General features: G+C 36.0%; 1 protein-coding gene across 11 annotated transcripts in view; it reads left to right on the plus strand.

The window, feature by feature from the left end:
- Positions 1-24,743, plus strand: part of Nav3 (neuron navigator 3) — a 760,451-nt gene that overhangs the window by 620,039 nt on the left and 115,669 nt on the right. For all 11 annotated transcript variants that reach the window (XM_074083986.1, XM_074083987.1, XM_074083985.1 and 8 more), the window contains one exon: positions 6,656-6,775. In XM_074083986.1, coding sequence (XP_073940087.1) covers positions 6,656-6,775 — 120 coding nt within the window. The remainder of the gene's footprint in view (positions 1-6,655; positions 6,776-24,743) is intronic.

A 24,743-nucleotide genomic window follows, 5' to 3' on the forward strand; every position in this document is an offset into this window, starting at 1 on the left:
ATGGTAGCAGCATTGGTGGGGATAAGAGGAAAATAAGTGATGCAGCAGAAGCACTATAAAAGAACAAATGTACAGAAATGGTGGATTGCCACGAGGATTTATGATTGGTAATGAATTCAGACAAAGTGTTCTTCCAGTTTATAAACACGGGAGATTGAAAAGTATATGAATAAAGAAGGTAGGACATGAGAGGGTGCTAAGGTTTTGGTGAGGGGAAGAAATGATAAGTGTAGAGTTAGAAATATAGAATTGGAGACAGTGGGATATAGAGGTTGTTTGTGGGAAAAACAAACATAATATTCAGGATAGAGAATCGTGTATCTCATGTCAATAGAAGACAGCTAAAATTGTGGGAGGCTTAAGGACTCCTGAGAAAAGAATGCAGAAAGAGAATGGGCTATAAAAATAAGTTATACATTTCTGTATGTATGTATATATTACAAAAGTATTTGTTGAGTTTATCTTATTTAACCAATAGCAACATTTGAGCACTATGCATTGGTGAACAATATAGAAACATTATCTGCAAATATATATATACATGTATATACAAGTATTTTTAGATAAGGAGTTGCTTGAAAGACTTTTTTTAATGACTGAGTTCTGCATATAATAATATAAATTACATACATACCTACACTTAGGAACATTGTGTATTTTTCAGGATGCCAGTTATATTAATTAACACAAATTTCTGTAACATAGAAAACTCAAAATCTCTGTAACATAAGACAAAACAGCTCATTTCTCCTCCATGTAAAACCCTCCCTGGTGCTTTCAATCTTCAGTTGGGGAATGTACACCAGGCATTCATTTAGAGAGTAAGACAGACAGTAATTCTGCCGCTATCCAATCAGGCATATCTAAACCACCTTGGTATAGATAATTCATCAGGAAAATGGCAAAAGATAAGAAGAACCATGATGGGAGAATATTTTGAATTCACCAGGCCTGAAAATTTTAGATGAATTCTACCCATATTTCTTTGAATAAGTGCCTGGTCACATCTAACTGTAAGAAAGACAAGAAAATATGGCTCAACTGTATGCCCAAGAGGAGAAGGAAACTGGTTTTATGACAGCCAGATAGTTTCTGCTAAATTCAGTATTGAGGGAAAAAATGTTTTTAGATCCTTTTTCTTTCTTTACTTGCTTTATGCTTCATTTGAAATCTGACATAGACTTCTGGTCTTCATATTTGTTCCTTTTCATATTTTTTACACAGTCTCAGAAATGAGTCTATTTAAATGTGCACCAATGGTCTATGTGCCTTATGTTGGCCAAGAAAAATACCCCAGATTCTGTAGACAGACTTCTGAAACGTTTACTTGCATATATTTTTTTCCTGTTTTCCTATGACAGAGTCAAGGGACTGAAATTGACACAGTTCTCTTCCCTGTATGGAGACAGCTAAACATGGTCCACAGGAGATGTGGTTGGTCTCAATGGTGGAGAACACTGTATGGTGGAACCACAAGACGTGCTAAGCTTACTCACCAGTGTATGCAGTGTGCCATTCTTATCATCCGTAAAAGGCAGCTTCATGTCTCAGCATAGATTTTAAACATAGGGAGATGAGAGGGCCAGAGGTATTCCAGGAAAATTTAATCTGATGGTGTTTTCTTTGAGTCAAGAGAAAGGACTTAGAAATATCTATGCTACAACTCATTAAATATTAATCATGAAGTTCACTTTCTCTTCACAGAGTCTCCACGTATGTTGTACTGATTAAAGGAACAGCTTCAATAGGAACGTAATGAATGAAGATGTTTAATTTAGGATTTTTTCTCATGTCTCCACAAGGAGTATCGTGAAGTCGATGCAAATGGGAATGAATTTTCATTTTTTCATGTACTCCAGATAGAAATCAGAAAATTACTTAATCGGCATTTTGAGAATTCAAAATTTCTTGGAGCATGCAAAGGCTTATCTTTTTCTTATGTTTTCGAAATTACTTTGCACACTTGGGAATGTGAATCTGTCAGTAATTAGGAATTAGAGGAAGGCCTTTTATAATGAATCTGAAAAAGTCTCCATTTATGAAGCAGAAAAGGAACACTCTAGAAAATTAGGAGAAAAGCTACATATTTTAAGTGGGTGAAAATTAAAATGATCTTTAGGTGCCTAAGTGGTAAGTAGTTGGGCCAAGCATATGACCTAAAATCAAAATTTTACTTCAATCACATGTTCCAAACTTAAAATAATCTAAGAATTCTGAGGAGTGCAATTTAAAAATAAGAAGAGGGATATACTTTAGTCCTACTTCTGCCTTGATCCTCTCCAAATTCTCCTTTAGCAAGCTTTGAATAATGGAGCTATGTGTAACAGTGGGAAAGGTCAGAGTGCCTGAGCTGGGTTAAAAGTACCTACATTTTGAACCACAGGTTCTTAATCTTAATTCTTTCTCTTTACTCTAATTTCATATTCAGCATACAAGCCATTCTTAAGGAATATATGAATACAGAAATTTCAGTAAAAAGAATAGCTGGCAATATTTATCAACATTTACAGGGTAGACAATGGTCTATTATATAAATATACATATTTTTTATCTCTCACCATAACCAGAAGAAGTAAGTCTATCACTACTATCTCCTTTTCACAATTGAAGCAATTGAGTCATAGATAATTTAAATGATTTGCCTGAGCCCATATAAATAGTAAGAAATGGGACTGGACTTGAACGTGAGCGGTCTGACTTCAGTGTGCATGTTCACCCTATGAGATTGCCACATGCCTGCATGCACAGGTTTCTTTCCTAAACACTTGTGTTTTTTCATACATTTGTAAAAATGGCTTGAAGCAGTTGACCATAGTTTTCTTGTATAACACATTTTAATCTAGGGGGAATTCCTCAAGTTACTTGTGCTCCTCAAAAGTAAGATGATAAACTGGAGTTCCTTTGTAGGGTGGAAAAGAGAATCACTAAATTCTCTTAGTGTGCATATGGTTAAAAGATAAGTAATAGTGACCTCCGGTAGCTGAAATGCTACATCAGCTATAAAAACAGAATTCTAGGAAGATGGCAAATGCAGTAGAAGTGTATGCTGGAAGGTAAAGTGGAAGCCTAATATTAAATCTTTCCAAGTCCCCCTTTAAAATAAAACACCTCAAAATTACATACTTAAATTTTTAAAAGTTGATAAAAAAAGTTGCCCCATCTCCCAAACATAAGCATTGGAAGTAAAGAGCAAAGAGTCAAAGGACTAGCACAGAATTAACACTCCTGTGAGAAGAAACAGGCAGTAAAATTGATGCTTCCTCCTTCCCTCCACAGCAGCACTGGAGTTTGAACTCAGGGCCCTGCATTTTTTAGGCAAGTGCTCTACCATTTGAACTACTCCCTCATCCTTTTTTGCTGTAGTTATTTTTCAGATAGGGTTGCACTTTTTTGTCTGGGGCTGGCCTCCTACCTGTGCCTCCCAAATAGCTGGGATTGTAGGCATGTACCACCAAGTGCAGCTTGTGGAGATACAGTCTCACTAACTTTTTGCCCAGGTTGGCATTGAATAACGATCATCCTGATTTCTGCCTCCTGACAGTAACAGTGATTACAGGTGTGTGCCATTGTGCCTGGCCCACAGTGGGCCATCTGATAATACTAAGGAGAGAAGAATGCCAAATAGGCAATTGATACTGAATAGATAACACACAAATTACCTAAAGCTGGGAGGGGTTTGGACCACTTGACTAACCAGTGAGTGAAAGGGCCTAGGGTTCTGAGTGTTTGAACAGAAAGTCAGTCCCTATGATCTATTTAAATGACCACTGTTCTCTTCCAGAACAGGGCCTCTCAGAGAAGGAAAGATATGGGTGAGGTGAAACAAATTGAGCAGGATGTGGAAATAGAAGCAAAAGTAGAGCTGTTGTTGATAAAAGTGACAGAAATCTCAAAAAGCAAATTACCCAAGTTTTAAACTATAGAAAAATAACAAAAGTAGTTGCTAGGTGAAGTTAGAAATCTATTTAAATCAAGCTTCTTTTTATTCAGAATAATTAATATCACATACAAATGAGTGAGACCAAACTATCAAGATTAAACCCCATATAAGCCAAAATATGTGAGATACACTATATACATGTAGATAGCTCACATATTTTTCTAGTTTTATATAGAGATAGATAGATAGAAAAGGGTTAGTATCAGTGAGGAAAGAAACAATAAATAAATACAAATGCAAAAATACAAAAAAGGAGCTAATAGAAAATAAGCAAAACACATTGACAGACATTTCACAGACAAAACATCAGTGGTCAATAACAAAGTATCCACATGAGGAATTTATCAATTAAAACCAGAATTAGATGCCATTTTGCATCCATAAGTTTATATAAAAATACCAAATATTGTCAAAACTCTCAATGAACATTCCCATCTATAAGCATGTTGAAGTTTATGTGGCAGAACTACTTGAAACCTGTTTGGCATTGACTAGTAAAATTGAATATGCTCATGTTTTTATGATTTACCTCTCTCAAATATAGACCTTGGATAAGCTTTTGCCTATGAGCACATACAAAGGTACATAACTGTTTATGCCATCACTGTTTGAAACAACAAAAAAGAATGAAAACAACTCAAATGTTCATGATAACCGAGTGAATTAAAAACTACAGTACAGTTGTAAAATGGAGCTATATAGCTCTAAAATGAGTAACACAATTATATACATTAAGACAGATGACTTTAAAAATATAGTTTTGAGTGAAAGAAGGAAGTCACAAAGATTTCATATCTTGATACTCAGTTTATATAAAGTGAAGAACCACGTGATACAAAACAGTATATTTTACAAGATACATACCCATGTGATAAAACCACAAAGAAATGAAAAAGAATCCAGGACAGTGAATACTTCTGAAGGGTGTGTTGGGGCAGATTGGGAGTATAGAGACATTGCAGATAATAGAAATGTTCTATTTTTGAAGTCAGGTAAAAGGTACAGGATAGTTGGTGTTATTTTAGTTTTTGTCTACTTTTATAGATTATATATTCTTGCATAAGTATGATATATTTCACTACAAAAATTTTTTAAAAATATATAGCACTGCTGTGATGGTAGTAGAGTTGGCTGTCATTAGATGATTGAGAAAATGGATCAAGCCAAATTCTATTTAAGTTGAAGTTTTCTTTCAGTGGATTCTAGAAAGAGAGTGTAGTGATGCAGGGTCACGTTTGAACATATTCTGTCTCTTACTGTTTGGAGGTAGAGAGTGAAGAAGACATTGTTATCCAGACTGATAACTGGGTGGAGCCTGTGTTTTTCTGGAATACATTAGCATGTACAAAAGTAGCAAGAGTTTTAGTTGCACAGATAGCGTGTAGCAATTTTTATTACTCTTTCTTAGAGGGTGAAGATGATCAATATGCAATATATACATGTGTGGAAATCATGATGAAACTCCTTGCCATGCATAATTAATATATGACAATAAAATCTAAAATAAAAATATGGTCCTGGGAACACTGGAGGTGCTTAATCATCAATTTTATGGTAGTCTGAGGTGGTTATGGGAAATTTGTATATCTGTGCACAGGAAGCACTTTAATGTTTCGTTCTAGAGAAAGCAGAGTGTCATGACCTAGAAATATTAACTTTGAATATAGGTACCTACCTAAAGAGAATATGATATGTGCATAGTACTTTGCTGCTCAGCTTTTTTGGTGAATTTTTGCATTTGGTGAAAGATAGATACCCAGGACACCTGAATTTTAATTCTTATCCTCATAAAGGGACTGATGAACTATCTCTTAATCCCAATTCTCAAGAGGGAAAAACTGCATTAGCCCAGAAGAGGGTAGGAGATTAGACACCTGATTTAATCTTAATAGCCAGTAAAATATTACTTGATAAGATTCTGGCTATCAGGAACTGCCATCTCCTATGTAAATGGGTTGGGTGATGGCAAGGAGATCTTAAAGACAGGAAGTAGAAAGGATAGTGTTGCCCTTCAGCTCAGATATGGTGGTTACCATCATGGTTTCTGGAGCCAACTTTCTAGATCATTTCTCAGCTCTGCTGTGGTTGGTTGAGTGACCATGTGTACTCAACATTTGAGCACTTACATTCCTCATCTCTAAAATGGAGATAATAATCTTTTTACACATGAAGTATTTAGAATAGGTCCTGGCAAAACATCGAACATTTAGTTCATCTTGCTTATTATTTTATGATAGTGACCAATTGTAGCATAATTCTCTTAATGAATACATTAAAGTTCAGTAATGTCCCATTCATTCTATTACCTTCAGCCTTTCAAAATGACATAGGAAAATGAAGTTATTTTGCTTTTATTTAGTAAAAGTTAACTATAAGATTGTTCAGAATATTGGTGACAAGTGAAAACTGGGTTTTATAATGGGCTAGGTTCTTGTTACGTTAAGAAATATTGATTTCCTAACGAAATTGAAAAGAAATTTTACTTCTTCCTAACTAATATAATGTTTATACAGAAAAAAAATACTCATAGGGTTTATTCCAAGTAATTTTTTTTGGCAGTGCAGGGGTTTGAACTCAGGGCTTCCCTCTAGCTAGGTAGGTGCTCTACTCTTGAGCTGCTCTGCCGGCCCCTGAAGAATTATGAAATTCACTAAGGTAAATCATACAAATGATGTCATTTAATTTTCTGTTGATTAATTAGACGTTTCTTTTCAGGTATATGACAGACGGAGGGCTCAACCTATATACTAGAAGTCTAAACCGAGTCCCCGACACAGCATCTTCCAGGGATGTTGTCCAGAGAGGCGTTCATGATGTGACAGTGGATGCAGACAGGTAACTCCATTAGCACATATCATGGTGAGAGGTTTATAAAGTGATTTCATAAGTAAAGTCACAAGAGTTTTACAGTACAAACTAAAGGACTTTTACTTTTAACATAATTATTATTTTGGAATATTTTAAAACTGAAGGATTTCATTTGCCACTAAGGATTTCATTTCAGCTACTCAGTAATACTGAAAAAATGTGTTGGGAGGAAGACTTAAAATTTTAATATTTGTAAAAGCAAGCTTATAGACATTGATTTATTTTCCTCATTTGAAAGGAACCTTGATAATATTTTTTTAATTCACATACCTTAGATTTATCTGGAAACTAATTACATAAGAATAAAAACATATTTCACATCATCAGATACAAAGCTCATGTTTTACTTGAGGGTGTTGTTGAAAACATAAACTCTTCCTTAGGCTAATTTCTGCCTCTCTATTCTCTCAAATTGCTTAAAGGTAGGGGTGTGTGTGTGTTTCATATACTAGTTACTATTTTTGCCAGAAGTTATTCTGCTGATTTTGTCAGAATCATCACTATTTGAGAACACTGTTCTTTGTAAAATAATGTTAAATATATTCCTGACCTGATTTTGCTCCCTTTACTCTTAGAATTTTTGCTTCATTGCACCAAAAAGGATTACCCATTTCCATAAATTATTTATCAATACTTTAGAATAGTTCTTTAATTCAGTAATTCTGTGAAGGACAAGTTAAAACCTAATGTATCCTTATTCTGAAATAAGAACTGTGTACAATTCAGGGTGTCCAGAGGCCAGTATTTAGTTTCTCCTAGCTCACATGCTATCAATATCTTAACTTACATTGGGCAGAAGACTCTTAACTGTCAACCTATATATATATATATGTATATATATATATATGTATATATATATATATATATATGTATGTATATTGTAGTCTCCCAGTCATTATAGAATGTGTTTGTGTGTGTGTGTGTGTGTGTGTGTGTGTGTGTGTGTGTGTAGTGTGTTACAAATAGCTTGGGGAAAGCTTTGTTCTCTCCTTAGTCTGAACTCTTCTTCAAACGTATTCCTTTGAAACTTGACAGTAGAAAACATTAAAGGAGGACAAATCTGATGATCTTTGATAAATAAGGTTGTGATGGCAGAACTTAGAAATCAACAGAAATGTGACTTTAGTTTGGGGCCAATTGGAATAACCTGTTCTTGTCTTCTAAGAATCCATACTGGACTCTGGCTGAGAAACCTCAGACCAGTGGAGAAATCTAAACAGGCAGTAATCAGAAAGCATTGGTTTCCAAAGTGTGGTACCTAAACCAGCAACAGCAATTGAGACTGTGCCAGAAAAGCAAATTCTTGGATCCATCCAAGACTTGAAAGAATCAGGGCCCAGCTAGCTTTATCCAGCCCTCTGAATGATTCTCATGTGTGTTGAAGTTCAAGGATCACTGTCTTAAAATGACCAAATAGATGTCACGCCTACCATAACAGAAACATGTAGCATAAACTTAAACATAAAGAGTGACAGTTTTAAGTTCCTATTTTCCTTATTAGCTGTGCTTACCAAGGGAAAGAGAACATCAAATTGTTAAAATATACCAATGATACTGTCTGTGAGTTAAGTCAAATAATGACTTGTTGCAACTGAAGTAAATTGTGTGTAAGATTCAGCATTTGAATATTATGTAAAAGATTTTTAAGGGAATTCTGTAGTTGAAGGATTCAAAACACCAGTTACTCACTTGTATAAGTTACATAGCACTAACATCATAAAATAGTCCCTCACATTAGCAGAGGTGCAGGTTTCCCTTTTATTGTGGATAAATTTAAAGGACTATCAATTCTTACTTTTGGGAAATGAATCAGGATATATATCATTTTAAAATGCATGGTATTAAATATTGCAGTTGCATACATCTTTCTGTTAATTTAAAAATATCTATTACTGTTTTAAAACTTTTTCTTAATTTTGAAGTCTATACCAAATAACAGGTAATACCTTTTTGTTCATTTGTACTTAACACAAGGAAATCACTGTAATTGAGATCATTTAAAAGCTTGTTCTCTGCCAATTTAATCCAAGCATTTTAAATTTTACATAGTAAGAGGTACCTACCAAAGAATGCCAGTGGGGAGATTTTATTCTACTACACACACACACACACACACACACACACACACACACACACACACACAACCCAGATTTTATAGCATTAAAAAGGCTAAAACCTCTTTCATAGCATCCTCTCTGCTCAGTTTCAAGCTCACCTTCCCGATGTTCCTGCAGCATGGTATTCATTTTCCTGTTGCACAGTTACACTAGTAGTTATGCATTTACATGTCTCTTCCACTCATATGAGACGTGGAATGTAGGATAATGTCTAATCTTTGTGTCCCCAACACCTGTCACACTGTAGCAACTCAATAAATATCTGTCATATAAATTGCTAAAATTATTATAGCAGCTTATAAAATATAGAAATGTGACTTTAAAAAGAAAATGATTAAACACATCAAAAATTGTCATACCATTTAAAGACCTCTCAGACATCATACAGACTAATAAAACATTCAAGATCCTTTCCTCTGGCTTTTTGAAATACACAGTATGTTATTGTTATCTATGGTTAACCAACTGTACGATAGAGCACCAGAACTTCTTACTATTTATTCCAGTGTCCTTTTTCTCATGAAATGATATTTGGTATTCTAAGTTTAAGATGCTGATCTGTTACTGCATGAATTCTAAAAATTAATTTGGTCATCAACAAATGATAAGTAAATACCTATTATGCTCAGATTGTGTACAGGTACTAACAAGTAAAATTTTGACAATGTGTTTCTTAAAAAAAATCCAATTAAAAACAAAACACTCATCTGTTCTAAAGCTTTGTTTAATAGATATAATAATGAAAATTCAGTCAGGCATGGGAGTTCACAACTATAATCCCAGAACTCTGGGGAATGAAGCAGGAACATTGTAAGTTCAAGCACAGCCTGGGCTACATAGTAAGTTCCAGGTCAGTTGGTCTCAAAGAAAACATAATAAATAAATAAACTATATAGAAAGAAAATTCAGAGATGTTAAGTGACTTACTCGTGATCGTGTAGCTAAGTAGTAAAGTTGGTTTCCCAACTACCTTAAAGTTCCTTTAAATAATATGAAAGTCATTAGTGATCAATTCATTTCACCAAATTAGTAAGACTTAGAATAAATAGTTCACTAATAAGAAAACTTAAAAATCAAAATCCAAAAATACCCTCCATGATTTTCTTTCTAAAAACTACATAAACAGAATGCATTTGCAAAACAGCAAAGAGCCAATTGGTTAGAACAGTGAGGCAGAGTCATTTAAATAGGACCTTTTAAAAAGCATAAGATGGTGTTGGGTTCATTGGCTCACAGCTATAATCCCAGCTACTTAGGAGGTGGAAATCAGGAGGATCCCGGTTCAAGACTGCCCAGATAAAAAGTTAGCAAGACCGCATCTCAACAAATAAACTGGGTGTGGTAACTTAGATCTGTAATCCCAGCTATGCAGGAAGCATAGGTAACAGAACTGCAGTCCTGGGGGAAAATATGAGGACTTATCAGAAAAATAACTAATGCACAAAAGGGTGAGGGCATGGCCCAACTGCTAGAGCCTGCCTGGCATGCCCTGAGTTCAATCCCAAATATCACCAAAAAAAAAAAAAAGTTAGGAAAAAAATAAGCTAGCTGTTCGACACATACCTTGGGAGAAATCAAAAGAAGTATTAGAATAAGAACATAGAGGCATATAAAAAATTGCTATAGGGAACCCTTCATAGGATTCTGCCAGTGTTCTGGAAATGTGGATGGCAATAACAAGAAATAAGCAATGGTGCACCATTCTAGAATGTTTGGAGCTACTTTGCTAACAGTAATCAGGTCTTTATTATTTCAGAGCAAAAACATGTGCTCTAATCATTGTGTTTTAAAATGAACTCTCCCACTCAATGTCAGAATATTGGAGAGGGCTGATGAACACAGTTATAGTGACTATGAAGTGACAGTAGATGTCCAGCGAAAAGTTGAGTACTTAACTGAAGAATAGCCATAGGGACGGAGTTTGGAGACACCATTTACTTCTGGTAGACCTTGAGTTTTATCAATGTGTATTGCTTGGTGGCCATCACAAAATACCACTATTCTGGAGGATAAAAGTTCATAGCCAAGTTATCAGCAAATTTGATGTCTAGTGAGGACTCTGGCTTGCAACCAGTAAACACAGTAAACAGAGCAAGTGGGGTGCTGGTGGCTCACACCTATAATCCTAGCTACTCAGGAGGCAGAGAACAAGACAATCGCAGTTCAAAGCCAGCCTGGGCAAATTGTTCATGGGACCCTATCTTGAAAATACCCAACACAAAACAGGGCTGGTGGAGTGGTTCAAGGTGTAGGCCCTGAGTTCAAACTCCAGTACAAAAAAAAAAAAAAGAGCAGCGTATGGGGGCATCACCTTCCACATTAGAGGTTGCTACCACTGGATATGCACAAATCTGGAAAAGAAGGCCAAGGATTGCCAAGCCATTTAAAGTAACCCTTTTGAAACAAACCAGTAAAGCAAAGAGGCTATGAGAACTCTCCTGAATTTTTAAAATTGACAACTCTCCTAGTGGCTGTTTATGAGACCAATAGATAGAGTTAAGCATGGCACAAATCATCCTTACATTCATGTAAAGTTCTCAGAGTACAGCTAGCTAGTGATGATATGCCTGTTCAGAGTGAAATGCCACTGGTCAAGAGAAACTGCCCACCAGGTATGAGTGACTGTGGGGAAACAATCTCCAAGTTTATTTTAGCAGCAACTCATCAAACTGTGTTTAATCACCATGTGAATCAGCACTGTGTACACTTAGAACACAGTTGTGTCTCTGATGTGGAGTGAGAGCAAATTGACATCTGAAAAATAAATAAAGGAAGATTAGCCATTGAAGAGATGGAGACATCCACTCTAAGACAAAGATTGGGTTAACTGATATTTTGGAAATGTAGAGCAGAAGGGATGGAGAGCAACGTCAAATTCCAAGGAAAAGTGAAGTTACTTATTAGTGACCTCATCAAACATCGTTTCAGTGAAGTGTTGAAGGAGCATGGTAGGTTATAAAAAGGTGAGAAGAAAATGGGAGGTTAGGAGTAGAAACAATGAAAAGCAGGTGATCTTCATGAAAGTAACAGTAGAGCAAGGAAAGGTGTCAGACAGTGTGAACACAAGGGATAGGATGGTGACTACTTTATTGCTGTTTCCTCTCTTTGGGGGATTAGAAAATTTGAGCAGTCATACAAAGTGAATTTGTAGACAAAATGAGGAAATCATCCTTACTTGAGATATTAAAAGAATCTAAAAAGAGATTATGGGACTACTGTACACATAATACCTGTACTCCCTTCCAAATCCCATGTTGAAACTTGTCCCCATTGTGATGATATTTTGAGGTGGAGCTTGGGAGGTGATTAGATCTCAAGAGCAGAACCCTTATGAAAGGATTTGGTACCCTTGTAAAGAGTCCTCCAGAGTATTCCTGACCCCCTTCCACATGTGAGGTTGTAGCAGGAAGATGGCAGTGTATGAAGCAGGGAGCAAGACATCACCAGACACCACATCTGCTGGCACCTTGATTTCTGATGTCCCTGCCTCCAGAACTGAAAATAAATCTGTGTTGTTTGTAAGCCATTCAGTCTGTGGTATTTTATTACAGAGGCCTGCACAGACTAACACCACATACATAGTGAGAAGTTGGCTGAGAGGAGAGATAATTTTCTCTCTGAAACAGAAAACATGCTGTCAATATTAGTATGGCAGAGAGGGGAAATATTTGGGATTTACTATTTTGAATCTCTTTTTTTATTACTGTTGTGCTGGGTATGGGTACATGTGACATTTACAAAAGTTCTTACAATAGAATGTCATCCCTTACACCATTCTCCTTTATCTCCCTCTCTCCCCATTCCTAGAACAGTTTCAACAGGTACCATTTTTCTTTTAACATACATGTGTACACAGTATTTACACTGTATTCACCATCTCACACCCTTTCCCTATCTACTCACCCCACCCCCCCACTTTTGCCACTCCCCGCCCCAGGCAAGACCTGTTCTGCCCTCCTCTTCTTCGATAATCCCAAACCTCTTTACTTCTCTATAAAGTCAGGTTAATCATCACTGAGAGTGAGGAACATATTTCACAAACCACAGCAACAAAGATATCTTTCCCAGGTTGGTTTTGGATTGCTTATCTCATTGTTATCTAAACTGTATACTTAAATATAATGACTGCTAATTTCAGTTAAAATATTTGATTGAACCATTCATTCCTTTTAAAAAACCTGATCTTTGCAAGGTTAATCATGATTTTTGAAAGATGTAAAAGTAAACTATCTCATAGAAACTGTTTTATTTGAATTTTACAACCTACTGAATTCTTTTGATTTATGAACAACAGTCCAGATGCTGAAATCACACCTGATAAAAGGATTTACACAAGGCAGTGAAGGTTGTTTTGGGTATACATGCATCCCAGTTTATTAGTCATTATAATTCTTTATACATAGAAAGAAGACAAGGTCTAAAGTTATAGTTACACTACCTTTGTAAATCTACAATTGTTTGCAATGTGCGGAGAATTTCACTGCCATTGTAATGTTAGTCATCGAAAATTCTCATAAAGCCAGGTGGGAAGTCACTTGTAAGGGTAGAAAGCCTTTGTGTTCCCATGCCTCTTCCAAACAGAGAAATTAAATCCAACAGATTTCTCCTGAGATGCCAAGCAAATATCTCAGAAGTCAGCTTTGTTAGGTTGCCACTAGTCTGCACATACTCAAATCATTTATTCTCTTCTTTGTTGCTTTGTTTCAGCCTCATCACAAAAGCAGGCTATACCCATATCTTAAGTATTTCCTTCATTATCTCACAGCCTTCTAGGTAATTAAAGTCAAACACAAAAAAAGATTAACAGGCTGAGATGGAAATAGGTAAAGTAAATATAATTTATTTCATAGTCAGATGGTCTGCCTTTTGCACACAGTTGTTTACTCTGAGTAGACAGTCCAATGACAACAATAAGGGAAGTAAAAATGTATTATTTGATGCCTTCTCATCTTCCACTGGGCACTCAGCTCACCACTGCATACTGATGAGCTCAGGCTGAATTTCTCTGCAATCGTCAGAGGAAACTAACCCCATGGTGAACAACCTTATAAACTTCCTATCATCGAGGTAGTGCCCCTTCTAGAATTAATTCGTACCGCACATATACTGAGAACCTACTCTCTTGCCAACACTGTGCTCACTCCTGGGGACCCTCTATTCAAGGGTCTTACATTTGATGGATGTTAGAATAGTGTTGATTAAAACCTATAATGCCGTTGAGATTTGTAGAGTGCTTAGACTGTGCAAATAGCCCAAGTTATATATTTTTCTACTGGAATATTTTCAGTATTGTTCAGAAATATAAAACATACATACAGGTCATTCTCAATGCTACTATGAGCTCTTCAAAAGACTAGTCTTAGGCCAGATATGGTGGTACCTGCCTATAATCCCAGCACTTCCTGCTGGGGCAGGAAGTTTGCAAGTTGGAAACCAGACTGGGTTACATAATCAAACCCTATCTCAAAAAAAAGAAATAGTCCTAATATTAAACTTGGCCAAATTTAACTTCATCATTATAGAAAAAAATTTCCCAATAGAAAAGATAGCCCCAGTACTCGTTTATAAAGAATTTTCCCTTGTCTGTTTCCAGTATGATTTGCAAATGAATCTTAAGATGGTCATGAAGAGAAGGAGGAAAAGGAAGTCAAGGTTGTTATAATAAAAATAGCTATAGTAGCCATTAACATTGATAACCTGGTATGTGTTACTAGCATACTATATTACTTAAACATATCACTTTCCCTTTGCAACAGCCCTGTAACAGGTTTTAATACTACCATTTGGTAGGACAGAGTTCTTAATCAAGTAACTTAGTTGTAGATACTTTATTAAAAAATGGTACCACAAGACTCAAACCCAGTTTCTGCGTTCTTATTGTTGTTCATAACATTAATTTAGATAGAAGTTTTTTATCATGCTTGATGACATTTTCTGATTTTGTAAATAATTTTTCCCTGTTGGTCTAAACATAGCTACAGAATATGAACAGTTTTTGTTTTATTCAGCTTCAAAATTTTTGGCAAGTTAATCCATTATGTAATCATACTTAATTTCTACTGAAGATTGTCAATATATCTAAAAATGCAAAGGATGAAACAGTTTTTCATGTGTTTTGGAGCTTTGAATGGCTATCTAGCTTGTTATGTCAGTAAAGCAATTTAGCTGTGCTTTATCACTTATTCTTTTATTTTTCATTCATTTATTATTTTTTTTTTATTGAGATAAAGTCTCCATTTGTAGCTCAGACTGGCCTTGGGCTATATTTCCCTAATATTGGGATTTTAGGCTTGAGCCACTATGCCTGGCCTGTGTATTTAAATGTCATTGTCTTAAAATGTAATTTTTGCTGAAATAACTATTTCTAAGAGGCTCAAAGACAAAACAGAAAAAATGGGAAAGGAAGAGGCCTGCTTAAAGTATGCTTGATTACTAAAAGAGTACTTATATGAAGAGAAAAGCAGTTTAAACCTTTAATATCATGTGCTTAATGAAGAGCAACAAATCAGGAGAGACTGTGTTGGCTAATTCGTTTAATTTGATTTAATGAATTGCATGTATACATGAAACACTTGGGGTTTTTGCCATCAAGAACTAGGATTGAATTCTACTTTTAATAGTCTTAACTAGTAGGGTAAGACATCAACTTGGGATCATTAAATTGAGAGCTTCCGGCTGGCAGATGGGAAATTCTGCATCTCCCTCACTCTGGCCGCACAGAGTAGGTGGCATGGACTTACTTACTGGAGTCTTGAGTGCTCTATTTATATGTATACATCTTGCTTGATTTAATTAATGTTTGAAATGGTTGAAGGTTTTTGTAATAGGCTAGATTCTTAAAGCCTTAACAGAACTTCCATTTGTTTTTACAGATAAAATGCAAATGAGTGTTTTCATTGTATATAAGAGCTTATTTTCTGAAGTAGTTTTTATTATAAAACTTCTCTGTGATTGCTAAAAAAATTCACAGAATATACAAAAGTATAAAAGAAAATCTAAAAACAATCCATAACCCCCCATCCCAAAGACAACCAAGGACATTGCATTAACCTATTTCCTCCCAGGCTTGCCCATCCTCCATATTTTCACAGTTTGGGTTTTACTGTATAAGCAGTGTATATAGTAATCATTTTTTGAATGTAGTAATGAAGTATCTGAAGTGACTACCTTTCTAATTAAAGAGGCTTATTTAGCTCACAGGGGGCTTGAGCCAAGCCCTAGCCCTTTTGCTCTGGTTATTTTTGAGATAGTGTCTTGCATTTATGCCTGGGCTAGCCTGAATAGGGTTCTTCCTATTTATGCTTTCTCCCATAGCTGGAATGACAGGCCCATCCCACCACACCCATCTTTTCCTGTTCAGTTGCAGTCTCACAAACTTTGTTCCCAGGCTAACATTGAACCACAATCCTCCTGAGCTCAGCCTCCCCTGTAGCTGGCATGACACGCACACATACTGCACCCTGTTTTTATGGTCCAAATGGGGTCTTGTGAACTTTTTGCCCAAGCTGACCTTGAACTGTACTCTTCCCAATCTCTGCCTCCCAATAGCTAGAATTACTGGTGTTTGTCACTGGTGTCTGACTAAATGACCAGCATGGTGCCTGGATCCACTCAGTGTTGGTGACGGCCCTCTTGATTGTATCACCTCATGGCTGATGATAATGATAGAAACATACAAGAGACTGAATCATGACATAGGTAATCAGAAAGCTGAGTTAGGCCAGGCTCAGAGTTTTACAACAACCCTTTCTAGAGAACTACCAAGGGCCTCACCAGAGCTACCGTAATCCCCTTCAAGGCAGTACAGTTGAAGGTTGAACTTAGGGTGATTAAATGAACATAGGGTGATCCCCAAGTTGGAGCCTATTATGCTGGCAACCAGGTATGAGTCCATCTAATGAGGACTATTGTTTACCCTATATTCTCCCCATATACCACTGAGCATCAGTTTGTAAATCACTATAATCAGTATACATTTGGAGACAAATATAGTGTTTGGAGATACACTTCATCACAATTGGTTATGAAAAGAGTCTGAGTTAGGATTCCCAGCTTCTCATCCCCTTAATGCCACCAACTGTTTATATGACCCTGGAAAGTTATTTAACTCTGTTTTCCTTACTTTTATACTGACAGAATAGATGAAATATTAGTAATTACCAGTTACAGTGATAATTACTGCCTCTTTAGATTGTGACATAAAACACACATTAAAACTTGCTTATAGTACTTAAAGGTGTGTGTCATTTGCATAACTTAGAAGTTCATAGTTAGCTAAGAATTTGGATGTGGATGTATGGAATGATATTCAATTCCCATTTTCTCTTTGTGGTATTTTCATAGTCTTGATTCTCCTCTAATTACTGCAGTCCACTCTCCATCCTGCATAAATTAAGGCTTAAGTCCAATTTGGAGAAGGAAATTTCTGCAGGATCTCTGAACATCATGGGGATTGGACAGGCCAGGTCATCCATATATCCTGAGCCAATCACCAAGACCAAAACAAATCTGAACTGCCTGAGTCCCTACTTACCTCTTAGCATACTTAATCTATGGAATTACCAACTCTCTCTACCCACTCTCTCCTTCTGTTCCAATTCTGGGCATTCTAGCTTGTACCCCAGAGATTTATCTTATCCTTTTCCTTGCCCAGTCTCACCAATTATACTTTGTTGCTGCCCTGTGTCACCAAAAACCTGTTCTATGCTACTCTGTGCCTTTGCTTGCCTGGAATCCCTTATTCAACCTGAATATTAATTCTGCCTTCCTTCATAACTCTTACTCATCCTTACAGATTCATGACAGGCTTTGTCTCCTCTGTGAACTTTCCTCAAAACCTCGTGGTAGGGTCAGTGTCCCTTCTCTGTGTACTGAGTGTATGTCAGTTGTATATAATTTACCATATTTTTATTTTATCATTTTTATATTTATTCACATGTGCATACATTGTTTAGGCTACTTCTCCCCCACCCCGTTTCCAGGAAGACCCTGCTCCACCCTCTTGTTCTCCGATTTTGTTGAAGAGAAAACATAAGCAATAATGAGAAAAACATAGCATTTCTGCTAGTTTGAGATAAAAAAGGCTATACAGAGAGATTCCTGGCATTGCTTCCATGCACATGTGTATTGCAACCCACACTGGTTCATCTCTACCAAACCTCTTCACTACTTCCTGATCACTTTCCCATAGTGGCCTCTGACAGTTTAAGATTACTATATTCCTTCCTCTACAGTGAGCACATCAACCACATTCAAGTTTTAGGTTTCCTTCCCTTTCCCTATTCCTCCCATTTGTGTTCTCCCCTTAGTGTGTGACCCATGTCCAGTAATATTACTGCATTTGTTTTCGGTCTTTAAACCACATATGAGGGAGAGCATGTGATTTTTAACCTTCTGAACCTGGCTAGCTTCGTTTAAGATGATGTTCTCCACTCATCCATTTACTTGCAAATAACAAAACGTCATTCTTCTTTGTGGCTGAATAAAATTCCATTGTGTATAAATACCACATTTTCTCAATCCATTCATCAGTAGTGGGGCATCTTGGCTGTTTCCATAACTTGGCTTTTGTGAATAGCACTGCAATAAACAAGGTCGTGCAGGTGCCTTTGTAATACCTGAGTCGCATTCCTTTGGGTAGATCCCTAGGAGTGGCATTTTGAGAACTGTGTCTGTCTCTTTCTGAAGCCAGTGTTACATATCCAAGAATAAGAATGAAGTCCTTATTCCTGTAACCTGGGTGTCAAATGCAGTTCTTGTCGCAAAATGTACATTTGTTTTCATGAAACCCCACTTCATCATATGCGTCCTTGTTCTATAGTTACTCTAATGTACTCTACATTGTACTGAAAGTGTTCATTGCACGTCTTATAGTCTAAGTATCTAGCACTGGATCTCACATCATCACTACTTGATAATGTTTATTTAAATGCACACATGAATGAATGAAATGCTTCCTTTTGTAGAGAGATGTTTTAAGCATAGGCATAAAAAGACATTTATAGAGAGAGTGTTAACATTTGGTCTCATTATAGAGAAGAATTTATTAAGTGTGAAATTCTGTCAAAACTACATGATCCAGAATATTGCTACTTTCTTTTGTTAAGAAAGTCTCTGTGCTCAAAGTTACAGTTCCAATTATATCTAAGTCATCCAGCATCTGTCTAAAAATATTTTGACCAAGACACTCAAACAGAATGGTAAGATATCTGATGGCAATTTTTCTCTAAAATTCTGCTTTCAATATCTTTGTGTTCTATCTAAAACATCAAAGAATTTATGAGTCTAGGAGATTTATTGAATGAGACTCTACATTTCAAAAATATGGTATATGTATTATTTTATTGCTATTTCAGAAAAATCCACTATAATTACATGTTTATGGGCCTTTCCATATTTTAAATTTTTTGCATTCTTTCTCAGTATTTTATTTTTTAACATTAATTTTGTGATTTCATAAAAATTAACAATAGGGAAGCTCAACAAGTTTAGCCAGACTTTCAATAATTTTTGAAGTTAGAATTGAACTCAGTTTGATTCTTTTCTAGGATAGAGGTCAGCAAATATTTTCTGTAAAGGGCCAGGTCATAAATATTTTAGCTTTGCAGGGTAAGGGACAAAATTTAGATGTCATGTATGCATCTTAAAAAGAAGACAAAACACATCACACATTTTTAACTACTGAAAACGTTTAAAAACACATTCTTAGCTCATGGAATCTACACTCTGGACTTGGTGCATAGCTGTATTTTGTAGATTCCTGTTATAAGTGTGACATTATTCGCTGTATTAATTTGCTATGGCTTGTGTGACAAACTACTACACATTGGATTGCTTAAACAACAAAAATTTTTGTCTCACATTTCTGGAAGGCTAGAGGTTAGAAATCAAGGGGTTGGCATTGTTGGTTCCTTCCAAGGGAAAGGACGCATTCCAGGAAGGTTTTCACCTGTTTCTTCATGTTTTCTTTCCTGTGTGTGTCTGAATCCAAATTTCTCCTTTTTTTTCAAATAAGGACAGTAGTCATATTACGTGAGACAACACCTTCGTGAGTGCATTTTTTTCTTGGTTACCTCTGTAAAGACCTTATCTGCAAATAAGATCACATTGTGAGGAACTGTGGGTTAGGACTTCAGTAAATGAATTTAGGATGTTATGCATTTCAACCCATAACATTCTCATTCACTTTGTACTATGTCAAATTTGATTTCTATTAGAAGGTCAAGTAATAAGTATGAGAGTGGTCTGTCATTCTTTCCATCCTTCTCATTTAAAACTATAGCCTCTCTCTCTCAAAACCCTGCAGCTCAATAAAGATGGATAGGACTGCACTGACACATGGAAAGGTGACCCTCTGAGACCTGCTGCCCCCATCCAACAAAACACCCAGAAGATAATGTGGGATAGTGCCAATCAACTGAATACTTAGTCACTCTAGCAACAGGGCAATAGTATTTATTTTAAAAAAAATCAGACTACAAGGAAAGATATTTTGATCATATGCCAGTTTTAAGGCTTTATTCTGATTCTGTAAGTAGATCAAGAAAGACTCATACCGATAACACCCTCCTGTGTCCAGGCAGCACTCAGAATTGTCTGTAAAGTGAAGCTGGAAATTCCCAGCTGGGAACATGCTTTGGTGTTAGAAAACATTCTACCTTCTGTAGCTAGAACCGTCACAGCATGCAGAGTTGATGTGTATTGAATCTTCTATCCAGTGCACGAATGGATAGCACAAAACTTCTGAAGAGGTCTTTTTTATTTTTAAATGAAGGGACATTATGAAGTTTTTAGATGCAGACACTTTTAGATTTATGGCTTAGTTACCTGAAATTGCCTTGGGAAAAATTAGATCATGGTTATCTATGCTAAAAGAAATGTGCTATAAACCAAGTCTGATATGATAGCCTATCTCTAAAGTTTTATTAGCCTATTTTGATTCATTTCTTGTGTTCATGAATGATGACATTTAATCAGCAGGATGGGGCAGTATTTCTTGGTATTTATTTGTATTGATATCTGCTTCATAATCCCAAATCTGCCTTAATAGGAATATTATAAAGAATATATAAGATTATGGCCAGAGTGCAGCTCAGTGGCAGAATGCTTGCCTAGCATGCTTGAGGCCCTGGCTTTAATCCCTAGCAACACATGCAGACACACACACACTCACACAAAGTGGAATATGTAAGATTACATACAAAAACGTATATTATACAGTGACTGGCACAATTCTTCATTTGTTTTCATATAATAAAATATTATTCAGAAATTAATTTTAAAAACTCTTACTTCTTTATAAACAAGCATGAATATTCTTTAGTTAGATAATGGTTAGGAACTCCAGTGTCCAGCTTTTATATACAGAGTAGAACTATCTCCAGAGAGAATAGTGGAGATGATGTTAGAACTGCCAACCTACCACATAAGTTCCATGCCTAAGTGAGGGCTGCACTCTTCCCTTCACAGAGCAGTAGAGAAAGGGAAGGTGACTTATTTATTTAGCTATGTGACAGATGCTGTGCCAAATTCTTTATGTTCATAATGGAAAATATTATATTCTGCATTTTGCAAATGAGTAACTGAGGTATGGAGGGTAAATTATGTATTTATCATACTAATGTGGTTTGTTCATATTTTAATTCCTTATGAACCTGCTCCCTTTCCCCAACAATTCTGTTGACAAACAATATCCACACAGATAGTGTTGAATCTGACATTTCAGAGTAGAATAGTTTGGGAAAAGGGTATAATTAAATGTGTCTGTCTCATAGTATGTGTACACATGGTACAAGTTGAGGTATAAAAACTTTTAAAAAGGGACAAAGGACCACGAGAAAGTAGAAAGTGAGTATCATCCCCTTAGCAACAGATCCGTAGGAGAGAAGCAGGCGTCTTTCGCATTCTCTGAAGATCAATATGAACACTCTTGTAAGGTTCAGTTGTCTGTGTGATGTAGAGAATGAGCCTTAAATGAACTTTTATCTGGTTCCTATCGTGAAACACACTTTTAAAATAAATTTCACCTGCACAAATGTTCTCTGAATTAAAGGCTTAATCACCACACTTTGAAGAGATTCTTTTCTTACCATTTTTCTTCCATTGTTATTGTAATGACAGCCACTCATTAACCCAGTGGGTATCAGTATTGATTATGACTTTTAGATTTTACTTTTTTCTTTTATACTTTAGTTCCTATCTAAAATAGATCATAATTCTTGATTGGCTGCTATTTTGAAGTTTTTCCAAGACATCAGACCAATAATTCATGGTAAGATAATAGTGTTCAAATTGATACCTGTGGTCACAGGGGATCTTAGACTCTTTTTTTCTCCCACTATGATGCTCTGTTTTGTACAATGGCATGTGTACTCATCAATGTGGAATTAATCACGAAAGTCAAGTGCTTTGTGTTGGTACAATCAACACTGTCTAGTTACCTCAAACTTGTTTGTCTTATGGCTTTATTTAGCTGAGCACATGCATCTCATAATAACAAGCAAGCTAATTCAAAATCCTACCAAACACAGGGTAATTTAGGAATCCTAAAGGGAGCCCGATATGTTTTAGTGATTATATTCATGTGACAAGTTAGCAGGTATGACGAAGAAGGGTAAGATAAGAAACAGAGAGACTAGACATTTATTTTTAGAAAAAATGTATTAGACTATGTGAGTCTTCTTTTTAATGTGTATGTGAAATAAGCAGTTCCTTATATTGTTAGTACATTTCTAATATATATGAACTGTACCACAGTTTGATGTATTAGGTGAGAGTAAGGTTGACATTTTTCAGAGTCACAGATACATTCCTTTGTAAAAGTAATCTTTACAGGTCAGAGGCAACAGACACCATGCCTTTATTATTCTCTAAGCACAGGTATGACTAATGAGCCCATTAGTTTAGCATGGTTCATGGCAGGCCTAGGACAGATGCGATCTTGGTGCTCAGCATAGCTTGAGAATCTCATGGTGGTGATCACAGCACTTATGATACATGAGTGACAGGTGTGTAGAGGACATGCTCTCTACTGTTGATGCTCCTCTCAGTTTAAATCAGCTATCCATCTTGCTGGTAGTCACTTGCACACTGTCCCCATTTAATGTCATCTTTCTCACTGCCTTAAAATCCTGGCCTATTCCTTTTTACCCACATAATAAACATGGTAGGGCAAATCTGGACGTGGAAGGGAGGCATGTCTGAGGGACTCTGCTGTTCTTTGTGGAAATGAGATGCTGTTTCTTCCTTTTTAAAAGAGGGGCTAGGGCTACCAGTTAAATTCCTGGAGTCAGAAGTCCTCAGTTCTGACTCTCCACATTCACCTCTCTTTCTCCTTGTAGCCCACACTGTTTATGACTGCCTCTGTCCCACGCCACAAAATAATCTTTCGTCATGAAATGTCAAACTTTCTAAATCATGATTGTTAATTAGATCATTTCCTGGGTGCTATTTAATATATCAGATTCCCTGATCTCAAATATAAATATATGGGTCAATGAATTATTTTATCTTACTTTATGAAATTAATGATCTGTTCTGAAAAAATATCTAGTCACATGTTTTTAGAAGAACTTCAGACCAAACTTTTTGGGGCAAATTTTAATTTGATAATAATAAGTTATGCATTGAATATTCTTATGTTTTGTTTAGACATGTGCTTTCTGTTAGTCTCTTAAGTAAAATTAGTTCTCTTATGGTTACCATTTTACTAGAAGATATTTGATTGACAAACTGAGTTGTCACATGTATGAAATTTTTAATACAGAAAGTTATTCCTGATATTTGTTTTCTCACAAATGTGTAGTTCTATAAATTCTCTTTTTTTAAAACTGCATTTTCAATTCCTTCTTAACAGCTGAAACTCTTCTACTATGTGTGTTAAAATTCAAAATCTACTGTGAGATAAATTACTCTATTAGTAATCTCTTCTTCACCTTCTTTTCACTGAATTCTTCCCTCTCCTCTAAGGACGCCACTTCTGCCTTCCTTCCCCACTCCATTCTACTCCTGACCTTGAGTGGATTCAAATGTCTATTTTCACTTCCTTCCTCCTTAAAACCAACCTGCTACTTCTCCATATTGTGGTCACTCCAAGAACCTTAAGTCTCTCTTCATGGGTTATTCAAGATTTAAATTCTAATATTTTGGTCACTTTCTAACACTATTCTTGTCATAATTCATTATGGCATTGGTATCCTCACAGCCTAGCCTCACAGAATCCTGACACTGTATTCTCCAGGTATCTTGCTCCTCATTCTACCTTAACCACATAGTATCAGTATCATTTCTTATAAGTTATTGTTAAGAAAAACTTCACGCTCTTCATTCAAACATTTTTACCATCATTCGCTCTAAAATTACCTGTGTATTATCAACACTCCAAGAATAATATAATCTGACAATACCTATACAGTCCATTGATCTCCAACTTGTCAGAAATATGTACCCTTTGCCGTTCTCTCATTTTCTTCTTTGTGCAAGTTAGATTCCATGATCCATCAAAAAAAAAAATCAAAAATCCCTTATTGGATATTTCTTCTATGCAACTACCTCTTTTCCCTTTCCTTATTTGACTACCAAAACCTTGGCGCTAGTTAAAGCAGACACTTGATCTGTTCTGCTCTTGCATGGCTAAAAGTGATTTGAGAAAACTTCAAATTCACTCATACTAGGCTGGGAGTACAGGTCAGTGCTTGACCGCTTGCCCAGCATGCACAAAGTCTTGGGTCATAAAAAGAAAAAAAAATTCACTTTAATCGATAATCTCAAGTAGATAGCTAGTATATTAGCAACCCTTCATTTCCCTGACCACAAACTCT

This window comes from Castor canadensis, chromosome 8 (assembly GCF_047511655.1).
Source record: "Castor canadensis chromosome 8, mCasCan1.hap1v2, whole genome shotgun sequence".
Lineage (NCBI taxonomy): Eukaryota > Metazoa > Chordata > Mammalia > Rodentia > Castoridae > Castor > Castor canadensis.